This window comes from Polypterus senegalus, chromosome 1, assembly GCF_016835505.1.
Source record: "Polypterus senegalus isolate Bchr_013 chromosome 1, ASM1683550v1, whole genome shotgun sequence".
Lineage (NCBI taxonomy): Eukaryota > Metazoa > Chordata > Cladistia > Polypteriformes > Polypteridae > Polypterus > Polypterus senegalus.
This window is the reverse complement of record NC_053154.1, coordinates 209,872,320-209,887,745: the sequence shown is the minus strand read 5'-3', so window position 1 is coordinate 209,887,745 and position 15,426 is coordinate 209,872,320. Positions and strand designations below refer to the sequence as shown.

Here is a 15,426-nt window from a genome sequence, read left to right as displayed (position 1 = left end):
TCTTGTTTATACCACTTTAGTAATTTTAATTTGGAAATAGAACAGGAAGTCATTACTTTAATTTCTACTATTTGTTCCTTAGACCCAGTCTCAACTCAACTAGAAAAACGTCATTAGATGTTCTAGCAGAACCCCTTCTTAGCAATAGTTCATTACTGAATGACACAGTTCCTGATGAACTAAAAGTGTCAGTTATCAGACAATTACTTAAAAAGCCAGCGCTAGACCCACATATGCTTAATCATTTTAGACCCATTTCATATTTACCCTTTCTCTCTAAAATACTTCAAAAACTAGTCACCATGCAGCTTCAGTCTCACCTTACATGTCACACTTTAATTTGAGAAATTTCAGTCTGACCTCCAGATTGGTCATGGTACAGAAACATGCATTAACCTGTGTTGTACACAATGTTCTGATATCCTCTGATAAAGGAAATTCCACTGTAATTATGCTGTTAGATTTAAGTGCAGCAATTCCAGTACTCACAGAAATATGCTGACAGTACCACTTCATTATATTCGTAAGTTAAATATGGTGTTCTGCAGCGCTCAGTACAGGAACCTTTATTGCTCACTTTACATGCTTCCATTGGGAACTGTCATTAGAAAACATAACATTCATTTTCACTCGTATGCAGATGACACCTAGTTATATCTTTCTTTTACACCAAATGATGTTTCCCTGATGCTGTCCTTAATTACTTCTGTTAGTGAGTTAAAGGAGTGGAGGGATGAGAACTACTTGTCTCTAAATACAGAAAAACTAAAATGTTTTTATTGCAGGGAATGATGTTAACTGCAACAACATTGTCACTTTTTGACTCAGCTGGCTTTACCATTAGTTTTACTGAATCAGCATGTAATTTAGGTGTTGTCCTTGACACTAGTATGTCACTTAAAACACACATTACAAAACTGTCCAAAACACATTTTTGCCAACTTAAAAATGGTGAAAGGTTTAGACATTTTCTAAATATTCAAGATACTGAGAAATCTATTCAAGTATTTATTTCACTTGGAATTTACTACTGCAAAATGTTATTCAATGGCTGTTCTAATCGTTGTTTATTTAGCTGTCAATTAATTCAAAATGCTGCTGCAAGAATTATTGGAAGAACCAAAAAGTACAAACACATAATGACACATCTCAAGTCCTTCCACTGGCTCCCAGTTAAGCTTATGGCTGACTGCAAAATCCTCCTTTTAACATATAAAGTCTTAAATGGCCAAGGCCCAGCTTACTTTTCTGAACATATAATTACTTACAAACCACAGCACACATTGAGATCTCAGGATGCCAACCCACTTAGGATTCCAAGGATGATTAAAATAACAGTGGAAGGTCAAGCTTTTAGTTACAGGGCCCAAAAGCTGTGGAATGATCACCTTGCTAATATTAGAGATGCCCATTCGCACTCAGCATTTAGATCCAGCCTTAAGACTTATTACAGTACTTTAATCTAGCATACCCTGACTAGAGCTGCTGATTAGCTGTGCATACTGCATTTCTTTTTTTTTTAAGTCATTTGCACAAAAATAAAAGTAATACAGTATTTATAAACCATTAATAACCCTACTCTATTCTCTTTCTGGTATCTAGATGTGGCACCTGATGACACTGCTCTATTGCTGGCTGGTCTTCTGCATATGGAAAAGTCATCTTGGGTAAAACAGCATTGGAATCATTGGATTGAAAGATTCACTCATCAGCACAAACTCCTCTATAGAAAGCACAGGGGAGGAGGTAAGTGGCTAGTTGGCCTAGACTATGTCTGACTTTGTTTTTGACTTTCTCTTTTAGAATTTTAATCTCCTCCATTTTCAATTGGCCATAGTTCTTCAATGAATTAATGGACAGATACTGTCAGTTTTCATTTATGTATAATCAGTTGCTACTTTGTTCACTGTTTGTTTTAACACAACTGAACTTTAGGAGGTGACAGTCATTGACGATATGGGCTATAGTTTGTTGTTGTCCATAGGAACAGAGCAGGTTGTCACCTGTCTATGTAGGTTTGCAGTACATCTGCCAACCCCTGTTCGGTAGCGGTTCAGTGTGACCCAGTCCAGCCTGGGAAGGTCAAAACCTGGGACACGTTTGGTCAGGTCACTGATCAGGAAAGAGTTTTCATTAGGGTCTACCTCCTATAGCTTTTCCCATGCCTCAGCAACAATAACGTCTCTAGACAACCGCCAAATTGGGTGCTTGGAAAGGAGATAAAGTCTTAGATGGTGGACAGTGTCGCCATATATCACTAAGCAGTCTTGCTTCTCATATTTTGTTAAAAAACCTGAAATAATGTGATATAATGCTGTTTGCTTGCACTCTTGGGTTGGAGGTGAAAGGTGCTCAAGAAAGTTTTTGATGAACTGTGGATAAGCCTCCACTGGTGACAGTAATCTGCCAGTGTAGTCATTTTCTTGTTCAGTTCACACTCCATCTAATTAAAGGACAGATGCTGTGTGCATAAATTATTTTAAAGATGATGTCTTGGGAAGGTTGTTTGTATAGAGGCTGAAGAATGTTGGCGAAAGGACAGAGCTTTGTGGTATCCCATTTATCTGCATTCTCCAGGTGTTTATTCGTTCACCGAGATGACCTCAGAATCGATGGCTTCAAAGGAACAGTTCCACTGCATGGGTATAGGTAGAACTCTGCTAATCTTCACCAACAACACAATATGCCAAATGGTATTGTAAGTAGGCATCAAATCAAGGAAAATGGCTAATGGGTAATCTGCCCTTAAAGTTGCAAAAAATATTATTACCCCTTTAAAAGGGCTACGGTTGCCATTGTTTACAATGGGGGTAAGCAAGCTATTCAGGTGCACACCAACATAATACATACACATGCTTAACATACTTTATAAAATATGAATGTGAGTTTGTTTCTTATCAATTCATTCTTCCAGTCTCTAGACCAAGTAGTTCTTAACCTGAGGTCCGTGAACCCCTAGGGGGTCCATGGCTGGGTTTCAGGGGGTCTGGGAGGGTCAGATAAAAATTAACATTTATATTCACTATACTGCCTGGTACTGTTGATTTTCTTGTGTGATGAGTTTCTTACATGATTTATGTCATGCATTACGTTTCTCACCATTATTTTTCTTGAGTATTATTTTTCTCGCAAGTATTTATCTCTCCTAAGCCTAATGCATGAGTTACATACTCACGAGAAAAATGTTGGGCAAGAAAAATATCGGTCACCATACAGCCCTCCCCCTTGTCCCAATCAACGGTTTCCCATTGAAAAAAATGAATATTTCTGGGGAAGGGGTTCCATAGCTTTCATCAGATTCTTAAAGGGGTCGGTGACTCTAAAAAGGTTAAGAATCACTGCTCTAAACTCTCTCTACCCATTTCATTATTTTATACTTTGGTAGTACTAACTCCAGACTAGATGCTAGTCCATCATAGAGCACACTTAAACATACCTATAGCAGTTCTAATTTAAAGTCATCAAAAAAATTTTACATCAATATAACACTAACCTTGATAGTGACAGGGCAAGAAATAGACTTTAGGCTGTGAAACAGTCATACATTAATGACTGTGTCTCACTGGCACCCCCACAAATTAGGCTGAAGTGAACAACACATCCAGGTCAAAGTAACTGGTTGCATAGTCTTCTTCTTTTTCTTTCAGCTTCTCCTGTTAGGGGTTGCTCTATCATTAACATCCTTTTCCCAATATACCCAGCATCTCTCCTCTGAACATGTCCAAACCAACACAATCTTGCCTCTCTGACTTTGTCTCCCAACCTTCCAACCTGAGCCGACCCTTTAATGTACTCATTTCTAATCCTGTCCTTCCTCGTCACACCCAATGCAAATCTTAGCATCTTTAACTCTGCCACCCCCAGCCCTGTCTCCTGCTTTCTGGTCAGTGCCACCATCTCTAACCCATATAACATAGTTGGTCTCACTACCGTCTTGTAGGCCTTCCCATTCACTCTTGCTGATACCTGTCTGTCACAAATTAATCCTGACATTCTTCTCCACCCATTACACCCTGCCTGCACTTGTTGATCCCAAGTATTTAAACTCATCCACCTTTGCCAGCTCTACTCCCTGCATCCTCACTATTCCACTGACCTCCCTCTCATTCACACACATGTATTCTGTCTTGTAATTCTGAGTAAGTGTCTTGCTAAACATACATAAACTTACAGTGCTTTGTACCACCATGCATTATGGTGAGCAAATTTACCATTCTTACCTGTCTAGTTTAGTCATTGTGTATATAATTGGTCAAGAACCTGCTAATTTAAATTCACACAGTATTAAGCATGTGGTCCCCTCTACTAAAGAATCTAATGCAATAAAATATTCAGATAATCTTATGATTCTTACATGAGTCCCAGTTGTCGACACACTACTGTGGCATCAGTGTCATCCCACTGATCATCGCAGACGGACCCCCACGTTCCCTTGTAGTAAACTTCCACACGTCCCTCAAATTCTTCAGTGCCTCCTACCAGCCTCAGTGGAGCACCTAAACCTGTGTTCATGAATATATGATAAGAGTATGATATGAATAACTTTGTAATTTGGACTTGATAATGCTCCATTTTTGGTTCAGCTTTGTTGTCTTATTTCTATACAGTTGCACTGGATGTTTTAAGGAGCATTAGAATTAAGACTGTAATTAATTTTTGTCTTATTTGGTTTACCTAAAGATTTATGACATTTAAATTCTTTGATTAATTCCTTTTAATGGCCACCTGGTTTAAGTAATAGATGGATATGCTAGCAATTCAACATTTTCTAGACACTATATAAAACTTGTACAAAATGTTTTGAACAAGACAACTACTTAAAGCTTGTGAAAATTGCAGTGCCACACTATTGCATATGGTACTTCAGAACAAACTAGCATAACATGGTTGAAATTATTTGCAGTGATATATACACAATGCTGGAAATGCTTTCTATCTATCCATTCTATTCATTGTGGATTTGACTTTTCTAGTACAGGGTGGTGGAAGCCTGGCACATTTGCCACTGATGTAACAGACAAACCAGTCCTGGGTGGTATGCCAGCCCGTCATAGATTCAAATTATACATAATCATACAAAATCACTTTATGCATGGTTTTATTAGAGTAAATCTAACAGAATACCCCTTACTGTGAAAGGAAAACTTTGTTCCAAAAGAAACCCATGCAAGCAGAGGGAACGGAATCGAATTCCAAACAGAAGGCAGTGTAGCCAGGAATTCTAGCATTTTGAGGCAACTACTCCTCCTTATGTTGTCCAGTCATAAACCATAACATCACCAAAATGTTTTTGATTTAAATAATACTATGAGGAAAATAAAAATCAAGCTTATGATGATGGCATCTAAGCCTTATCACTATATAGGATATTGTTTGTAGTTGATGAATATGTTGTAGCATGTGTTTATTCAGTTTTGCTTACAGAATGTTGAAGGGGATTCAGCATCTACTTTGAATGACATTACTGCTTAATGCTTGTGAAATTCTAAGTACCACACTGTTGCCTTAAAGATTTCAAATATATATATTTTATAGGTTTGCTATGCTTATTTTGTATTAATATGCAATTCTTTTTTCACACAAATACAAGTTATGTTTTATAGCCACAGATCTCATTTACTTAAGAATGAGCATTTTTGACATTATTTGACATATTATAGATTTTGAAACTGGATATTTTTGGCTACAAGTCCAGAGTTTTAAGTAAATTGTAAAAATATTCCATTTCTTCACTATTTCTCTAATTTTACTGAATAATACTTTACATCCTGCGCTGAAAGTCGTTTCTCTGTGTAAAACGTTTATTTCCACAACTTAGGAATTGATTAATTATGCATATCTCTAATCTCTTTTAACATGAAACAATATGTCACAATAAAAAGATGAGTTTCAGTGCTTTGAAATAAAACTATCATATAGAGCAAAATGTCAGTGTAGTATTTCTTATTCAGTGAAGTCAGAGAATCAGAAAGCCAATATACTAACAAATCAGTTAGAAGCTCTCCAAGATCTTGTCAGGCAGGTGTTTTTAAGTCTCTTTGTCTATCTGATCAAGTTAACATATTTCTCCATTTCTTTTCTTCTTGTAGTAACCCATTTCTTACCCTGAGGAGGAGCACAGATGAGTCCTGCTTCATCTCCTGGGCCACAATTACTTGTCATAAACTTCCTTGTTTTACACTGTAATAAAACCTTTTCATCCCCACGACAACCCAAACGTTCATAGTGATAAAGACCAGATCCTGTTCCAAAATAAGACTGACTCAGTGCTGAACCAATTTCCCTGTGATGAAAATATAACAAGTTGGGAAACAACAGGTAACAGGTAAAATGTGTTTCTCAGGACAAGGCAAAAAATGTGTAACTTGCAGAAAAATCCTTTACAAAATTAACAGTACATCACTGACATTCAGGAATAACTGTGTACAATTAAAATGAACCAACATCAAGTCAGAAAATTAATGTTTAGAAATTTAAGTAAGACATTTGTTTAATTAAATTGCTTTAGCAGGTTAAGCAGGTAAACAGGTTTGATAATAAATGAGTATACAGTATATCTAATTATAATGAAAAACAGTAAAATTTCTAGTTCAGATTATTAATATACAGGACAAGTATAACCACTAATTTAATTAAAAAAAATGTTTTATTTCTTTAAACCCAGAACACAGTCCAGTTAAAAATTTCAGAAAAGATCTCCAGAATGATATTATACCTTATTAAAGGGCAAGATGCAGGCAGAGGCAGACTACAGCATGAAATATTTCTGTCAGACAGTCAAGCAAACATTTAGAGATATCTCAGAATGCATCTTTACATATCTGGAATTGCATTCAAGATATTTTCAAATGAATTACAAATTATGTTTCAAAACATCTTAAATGCATTGTGAGATATCACAGATAGATCAAGATACTCTGTCCATTTTAAGGTCTCAAATGTATTTCTAGATAATTTGAAACAAGTTCCGGTGCATTTTCAGATAATATCAAATAACATTTCAAGATATTTCAAAATAAGTCCATAGGCATTTTGAGATATCTGAAAAGCAATTCAAGATATCTCAGAATCACTTCCTGTAAAGTTGCCTAGATTTTAAATAGGACTTCCTGGCTATTTGCACAGCCTTCTGACAATATCACAGTGAAACAGCTACACACACACGAACCACATTAACAGCAGATGCAACATTAACTTTAGATATGGCTTGTTACTTGCAAGTAAGCTTAAACCCTGACAGACCAAGGTAGCCCTTCAAAGAGAATTGGACACCAATAAGTTCATTAGCTAAAGCATAACAGATGAGTTCTTCTCAAATAAAAAAGGACATAAAAAACATACAGTAAATGACACAGATGACTCCCACACCAAAAAAAAAAAAACTTCACAAAAAAGTTCACAACTAAATTAAACAAAATTGTCTTTAATAAGCAAAACTCGCCAACTTTGCTACAGGATTATACTTCACAAATGAAATGAACTGATATCCCAGTTGACATAAATACCACACATGTATCAGTAAAGTGCCCTTCAGTGGGTCCCTTAGTGCAGCGTACCACCGCTCTATGACACTCTCTTATTGTTAAGGTAGACAGCTATAACTCATCTATGGCTATCACATTTGCTTCACTGACAAACTAATCTTATTATTCACTTACTGGCTAACAAAGAGTTAGATGCTCGGCGTTTGCCAGCACATAGCCACACTCTTGTTTCCAAAATCACATTTTTTGGGGTTGAAAATCACTATAAATGTTAGAGCTTCCAAAGCCTGTTTCAATAAATGTTGTACAAACATTTCTGACAGGATTTTTTCTTGCTATTCTTTGATACCCCAATATTGCATGTGGTTGTTCTCAGGACCTGTATGAAATTGTAGAAAAACATTTCCATTTCCCAGTCTGTTCTGATTTCAGGTCTCATCCACTGAGCATGCCAGCCTATAAGAACTGGCAAGCTAGGATGGTACTTTGCAAAGGAATGAAACCACTAAATTATTGGGACAAGAAAATTCCAGATTATATGAGGCATAATTACTTAATAATAAAATCAAAATAATGGTTACACATCCATACAAATCTAAGGTTTTGCTGCAGTGTTTTACTGTTATTACATGCACTTACCCAAGACCCAGTTGCCTGCAGATGACACTGGCATCTTGGTCCGTCCAGTGCTTTTTACACACTGACCCCCAGTGGCCATTCAGATAGCTCTCCACTCGGCCACTGATCGATGACCCTCCTATCAAGCGCACAGCACCTAGAGATAATAGGATGGATGAGATATAGGCTGATGTGCAGATAATGGATGACATGCACACATACAATATGTGCAGTAGAAGACTTCTGTACCTTGGTGGCAATCACAGTAGGCCCATCCAATAGTACCTGTGCTTTGACGGTAAAAGCACCAAGGGCTGGATTCACGGTCAGGGTTTCTACAGAAATTATGTTCACCTAGTCCACGATCAGGGTACTGGATGAGGTAGTCTGGAAACTCAGTCCACTTGAGGCACTCTGAGCCAGAGTCCGTCTGTGAAATCGTACCATTGTAATAACCTTGTTCAGTGAAACCTTCAGAGCAGGACAGAGGTGCTGAGAGGCAAGAGAAGAAATATTTTGAAAACAAGAATAGCTGCAGAATACATACAAACTTTGAGATGTTATATATAATCTCACCCGCTCACTCATCAACAAAAACACTATTTCTCATTTAGTTAAACAGCTGAAATTTAGAAGGATGGTACATCTAGGTCAGTAGGTATCTGCTAAGAAAGGACATTTCAAAATATCAACATTTTTGGGTTAACCCCACAACAGAAAAACTAAATAACCCAAAATCTCAAAAATGCCTTGAAATTTGGTGATGTTATAGAAAAAAGAAAATTAACTGATATGTATTTTTCATTTGTCGATATTTGTCAATAATAATCAAGAGTGGCGTTTGGGGTGGCAAGTGGGGTGACCGCACCAGGCCCCGCGCCTAAAGGGGCCCCACTTTTGAGGTCCGCGGGTCCAGTTCGAGAGCATTTGTCAAATTATATTCTCCAGTTATATTTTGATAAAGTCCACATGTTATCTTGCAAAAAATAGTGTAATGATAACATCTGGTGTATGTTAACATTATTTTTGTTAAATTTGCACGCAAGTTTATACAGTCCACACATACTGGTGACAGCATTTGATGTAACTGGCCTCGCAGACTCCAGTCTCCAAGGGGGACTGCGAGACTAGAATATAATGTAAAATATATAACATATTGAAAGAAAGAACAAGGCATCATCAACACAGAGTACCTCCTGTACAGTTTGACTTCAACCACTGGATAGGATGATATGTCTCAAGTAAGACATGTTTAGCAATGAAGCTCAAATCAGGTTGCTGGGGTTGGGGGGAGAAATACAGAAAAAGGGGTTTCCTCATGTCCATCACAAATGCACTCTTAAAAATAAAGATGCCAGAGTAGTTCTTCAGAGTGATGCCATAAAGCAGGGGTTTTCAAAGTCGGTCCTGGGGACAAACTGTGGCTTCAGGTTTTTACTTAAAACAGATTCATAATCAGTGACAACTGCTAACACTGATCTCTTCTTTTATTCTACATTAAGAAAGCACAGAGGCATGATTTTTACATTTATTATAAGACATTTAGAAATATTTCAATTTTTGCTATAGATTTAAACGCTTAACTCTCTTTTGTTGCTTTATATTTTGCCCTTTGTGCAGTTTTCTCCCTTTGTTGTATCTTAATAATGACCATTAAAAACAAGCAGAACAGACACCCAGACAAACGACACTGAATCATGAAAGGCTGCAACTACTTTAGTGTCAGACCCACTAATTAGTAAATAATGGATTAATTAAACAATTAGAACACCTGGAAAATTAGAATGAAAATCAAAATGAAAGTATTGTTAAAAAGAAAAAAATACATTATTCCCATATAACTACTTAGTACATTTTAATATATCTTTTTACCAAACTTAGTTTTCTAATTTCTATATTGTTCCCAAACACAGAATCTGGGAAATAACAGTTCACTTAATTAGCGCAGGAGTCCAATTAAAAACTGGAGCTGGTTGGAACAAAAACCTGCAGCCACAGTGGGTCCCCAGGACCAACTTTGAGAACCCTTGCTATGGAGGAACCATTTTTGGCTCCGAAAAGACCTACCTATGTGAAGGTTCCAGAAAGAACCTTTATTTATTTAGATCTGCAACAGGTTCCTGTCACACACATGTCCATGGGGGACAGTTTACTGGCACAAATAGTGTTATTCGTCAATCAGACCAGGGGTTGGTGCTCTAACCTGATCCTCTCTCCTCTTGTTCTGCAGTTCAGCCGAAGGCCCTGCCTCTCAGTGACATCACCACTGGTGCAACCACTGTTGACATCACTTCTGCCAAACACTGACAACATAATTTCCATTACCCAGACTCCATCTATCTGCCACAATAGTTCCTGTTCTGGCTGTCTCCACCTCTTCCTGCTATCCACCATAATTATAGAGAAAACTCAACCTGTTAATCAATTCAGTTGTAAACTTCGCTTATGTAAAGATGTGTTTCTTTTCTTTTGCTGATATGGGGTGGCCATTCCCAAACTTTACTCTGTCTACTGCCTAATTTTTTACCACACTCCATATACAAAATAACCATGGAGAGATAATAACAGACGTGTGAAATACCAATTATTTCCCGATTTTAAAAGGACTCTTATTATGTCCTGCTACGTGGTCTACCATACATTAATGATTTCAGTTTTTTCTACATACAGTATTAGGATGTTTTTCAAAGTGCAATGTATTAACTTTATATGCAAAGAACCTGTCCCACAACGAAATGGTGCTTTCTCAAGCAAAGGTTCAACAAGGAACCACACAAACCAACCACAAAATTCTGTTAAAGAACCCTTATTTTTAAGAATGTAGGTAGTGAGTGGATCATTTTAAATACTAGCGCTGCTCAGTTAACGTGTCCCACGTGACCAAAAGGGAGTTATAGGTCACGAGATTGTTTCTTTGTATCTGTTCTATTCTGTAAAACCCTTCTCTCCAGTTTTGAACTTCACTTCTTTATGAATTTTTTTTTTTTATTTTTACATTTCAAACTCCTGTCCCTTCCTTTTTTTACCAGCAAAGACGCCACTACAATACATTTACAGGGAGAAAAACCAGTGATTGAAATGGGCCGTACGCACATCCACCAATCATTTAATAAGCCTCCACAGCATAGCTCAACCTGTTATTTTGTTCCACTTCAACCAGTACAGAAAACAACCCCAAAGTTAAAGCATTCAATTCACTGCACTGCCTAAACGCACAGACTCTAAACAACATTTCTGTTTGTAATAAGTTAACGTACAACATGATTGTCTGGGTATGGTCAGGGAAGAAAAATAAAATGGAATCTTGACAAAAAACCACATTAACTAATAAAAATCTTAAACATACAATACTAAAAGTAGTAATAATAAATTACTTTGAATTATGGGACAGTAACAACTTAGGGTGGCTTGCTAATATACAATACATGGCCCTATTTTCTGTGTGTGTGTTCTGTTAACATATGCATTTCCCAGTCTGTAGAGTGCCTCCCTGTGTGTCTTCTGTTAAGTGGAGAAGGGTAGCAGAAACAAAAGAGATGCTAATTAAACATAAAAATTAACAGCCAGCACAACTGCACATTCAGAAAAGGGAATGCATTCCTAGGTCTGAAGTGCCAAGTGATCAACTGTGAACCCAACCCCAAAATGTATTAATGTATTACTTGCCATTACTGAATGTATTGCCTGGGGTGCCCCTTTTTTTTGTGCTGCACCCGTCTTACCGGTTGCAATTTTTCTCTTGTTAATTCTGTCACACCAGACGTTGTATACACTGCCTCATTTAATGAATGCCCTTAATCCATTGTCAAAGATACAGATGTGACATTAATTATACCACCCTTTAGAGGGCATATACCTCACAAAAATTATTTTTACTTTAAACATGTGGTTTGAACGATATAGTAAACCATGAAGGTAAAAGAGGCAGCTTGCAGAAAGAGTTTACAAATGCAGGAAATACAAAATAGAATCCTTGTGTCGTAATGGGACTACGTTTTCATGCTCGGAGGTGACAAAAAATTATCTTTTAGAGCGCAATATTACTTTTCATGTTGGTGAAAGCATAACATCAGATTTATCTTTTGCATGAAACATGGTGGTAGTACAGTTGTGGATTGAGACTACTTCTTTGTCAAGATGCAGTACAATTCACAGAAACCTTAGAAAGGCATATCATACTACCCACCACGTGATTCAGTAGGCCCCCACCTTTCAAAATACCTCTGATCATATCACTTACAGGTATGTTCTCTATCATCATTCTCATCCTACAGTTTCCCAGTATACATGAGAAATCACTCTGCATTTTTGTTAAGAGTATTTAAATAAGTGACATGATCAGTGCTGCTGCTGCTCCTTAACAGAAACAGATCCTGCATCTTGGGTTCGAACCCTACACCAGGTTGTTTTCTGTGTGGCGTTTGTGTGTTCTCCTTGTACTTGTGTGAACTTTCCTCTGAATCCTCTGTTTTGTTTTCACCCACATCTTAAATGTATCAAAACGCATGCCAGTTTTTTGGTAATTCTCAGTTGGCCTCAGTGGGAGTGAGTGTTGTAGCCTGTGAGCCTGTCCTATCTAGGGTTGTTTCCTGCCTTTTGACCGGTGCTATTGAGATTGTCTCCAGACCCCATGTAGCCTTGGAATTGGTTTAGGCAGATTTAACACTGTATCTATGTATTTTAATTGCTTCTGACTTTAATTCTTTTCTGACTCATTGAAGTTTCCATGCCTTGTCAGAGGTCATAGGAGCTGAAATATCCATATCTCCTGAGCAGACATAGACTGAGAGTATGCGACATTCTTTATTTACAGACTAGAGCAGTCAGAGCATATGCCTGTTTGAAAGTATATGTGTTAATGTTAACTGATGCAGAATCTCAAACAGAAAGAAGGGTCAGCTAGTTTGTCTTCCCATTAGAACTCCAGTCTCCTCACCACCATCACTTCCTTATGTTTTTTGCCTCCCTATTTTGCCTTGAATGTATGGCTACTTCTCCTTCCTGCCTGGGCACCAGGCATCCTGTTCTCCTCTGTTCTGAACTTCTGAACCCTGATAAGGCTAGCTAGGAGTTATGTCTAGGCTTCTAATCAAAATTAGTTCTGGGGGTCAAGGGTGAGCCCATCAAAGCCACTTTACCACACAGAACTCTCTGCATTTGACACACTAGGTTTATCTACTCTCTTAAAGGGTTAGTTGCCCGGGTTTATTTAGCATTATCTAACAATGGATCTCTGGCAAAAGAGTTTCTCTATAGATGTAAGAAGCACCAAACCTCTGACAGCACTGTGTTCTAAAGTGCCTTTGAGCAAAAACCAATCGAGGCACTGCTGTTCACTAATGGTACTCATCCATATGAGTTTATAAAGATATTACAAATGAGAATGAGCAAAAGCATTTGTGCAGATGTACTGCAGTATACAGATGTGAAAACATGTTTAAGACTAATTCAAAGATATGAATGATTGTGAAGCCTACCAGAACAAGTTTTTGTTTTATTTGGTTTTCTTTAAAATTGACTTTTTTACTCAGGTCTTTCTCCTTCATCCCCCAAAACTTTGCTAGGTTAACTGGTGATTATAAATTGGCCCCAGTGTATATGTACAGTATGTACACGACTAGTTCCTGAAATGGACTGACTGCTTTGTTTCCAAGGCTGCTGGGTTATACTCTGTCCTCTAATTTGAAATAAATGGGTTTGAGAATGAATTTGTGAATTATTGAGTATTGCTGTGTTAAATCAATAGTATCTGGTCCATTTGGATTGTATATTGTAACTAGCACATACCCTTTAGAACCTGGCAATACATGTCCCAGTTTGGAGTGATGCATATTGTATAGTGTGTAGATTATCCATCTCAGCATGTTGCTGTCAAAATAGACATGTAATTCAAGACAAGATAGTAAAGTCTGCTCCTTTAAGATTTTACCCCCCACTCCACGAACATACAGCTCAGTGTGGAGTTTGCAAGTTCTCACCATGTCTGTATAGTCTTCCTCCCATATAGATTTGATTAAAGTAACTAGCAAATCATAACTGACCCAGTGTGAGTGAACCCTGCAAAGGGACTGCTACCCTGCTTTACACCCGGTACTGCTGGGACAGGCTCTGAAACTCCTCGTCCCTGTAACAGTGAATTGAATTAAGCAGGTTGAAAAATGTTATGGTATATTACCATGTCTTGAGGTTGCTACATAGAAAACAAATTCTATGGGAGGATATGAATGCAAATCATACATTGAAAAGCAGGAAACTGCAAATGGCTAACAAAAAAACATCCCTCAGAAAAGAGTTAAGGGCACAACGTTTGAACAGATATGTCATCTCCTTTATAGGAGTTGATAGGTTGGGCATAAGTGTGACGCAGTTTAAAAATAAACATGCTAAATCATTGCATATTAAATCTAAGAGCATTGAACTAATGTAAAAGTCTGTAAAAAAAAGTCTCATAAGACAACAAAATTGCAAAATGAACAGAAAAAATGTTTTGGCTTCATTTATACCCATGATTCAAAATGAAGTTGTTTGTTTGTCAGCTTTTAGTAGAGAGGTGTTAAAATCGATGCATAAAATGCTTTAATAAGATTATAAAGTTATAATCAACAGTTAAAAAAACAATTTCTCACAAGTGTGATGTGGTGGTGATGCATTCTACAAAATAAATGTGGTATTTTTAAATGTTAAACTGGTATAGTAGAAAATGCAAGGCATATAACATAAGAGTTTACTTTGACTTTCAAAATCTGTCATATGATCCTGCATTTAAGGGCGAGCTGCTCAGTGGGCAGAAGACAAAGAGTTCATCTAATAGGAGAGTGTTGCCTTCAGAAGCTGTGACTGTTTCTTGTTTATGTTAATGACACAGATTCAGATATTGTGAGTCCATTCAGTCCTTCATATTCAATCTAGTTTAGCATTGCAGGAAACTGAAGCCCATCCTGTTAGCAATGGACACCTAACTCTGGACAGGGAACTCGTCAATATAGCCTTAATCTTTTACGGCAGGGAGTAAGCATGCTTTATTGGCTAAGGCATTGGACTTTAAATTACACCCAGTTCAATCTCTTCTTCGAGATGCATGTGCCTGAACAAGTCACTTAAGCTACCAATACTCCAACTCTGAAAATATTGTGTGTACCACACACACAATTCTGCCATACTTCTCCAACTGAATAGTGGGAATGGTGTTCATTACAGAGAGGCACTATTTAAAATAAAACATGCCCGTTCACTTGTATCTATCACTGAGGTGATACTGGCTAGTTTGTATGAAGATTTAGAATGCATCTTCTGAATATTAAAAAAAAAATTGTTAAGGAATGTA

At 37.3% G+C, this 15,426-nt stretch overlaps 1 protein-coding gene across 2 annotated transcripts in view; it reads right to left on the bottom strand.

The window, feature by feature from the left end:
• Positions 1-15,426, bottom strand: part of si:ch211-51a6.2 (neurotrypsin) — a 67,817-nt gene that overhangs the window by 40,310 nt on the left and 12,081 nt on the right. For both annotated transcript variants that reach the window (XM_039768062.1, XM_039768068.1), the window contains exons 3-6: positions 8,352-8,594; positions 8,124-8,259; positions 6,105-6,283; positions 4,355-4,502 (exon numbers count right to left, since the gene is read on the bottom strand). In XM_039768062.1, coding sequence (XP_039623996.1) covers positions 4,355-4,502; positions 6,105-6,283; positions 8,124-8,259; positions 8,352-8,594 — 706 coding nt within the window. The remainder of the gene's footprint in view (positions 1-4,354; positions 4,503-6,104; positions 6,284-8,123; positions 8,260-8,351; positions 8,595-15,426) is intronic.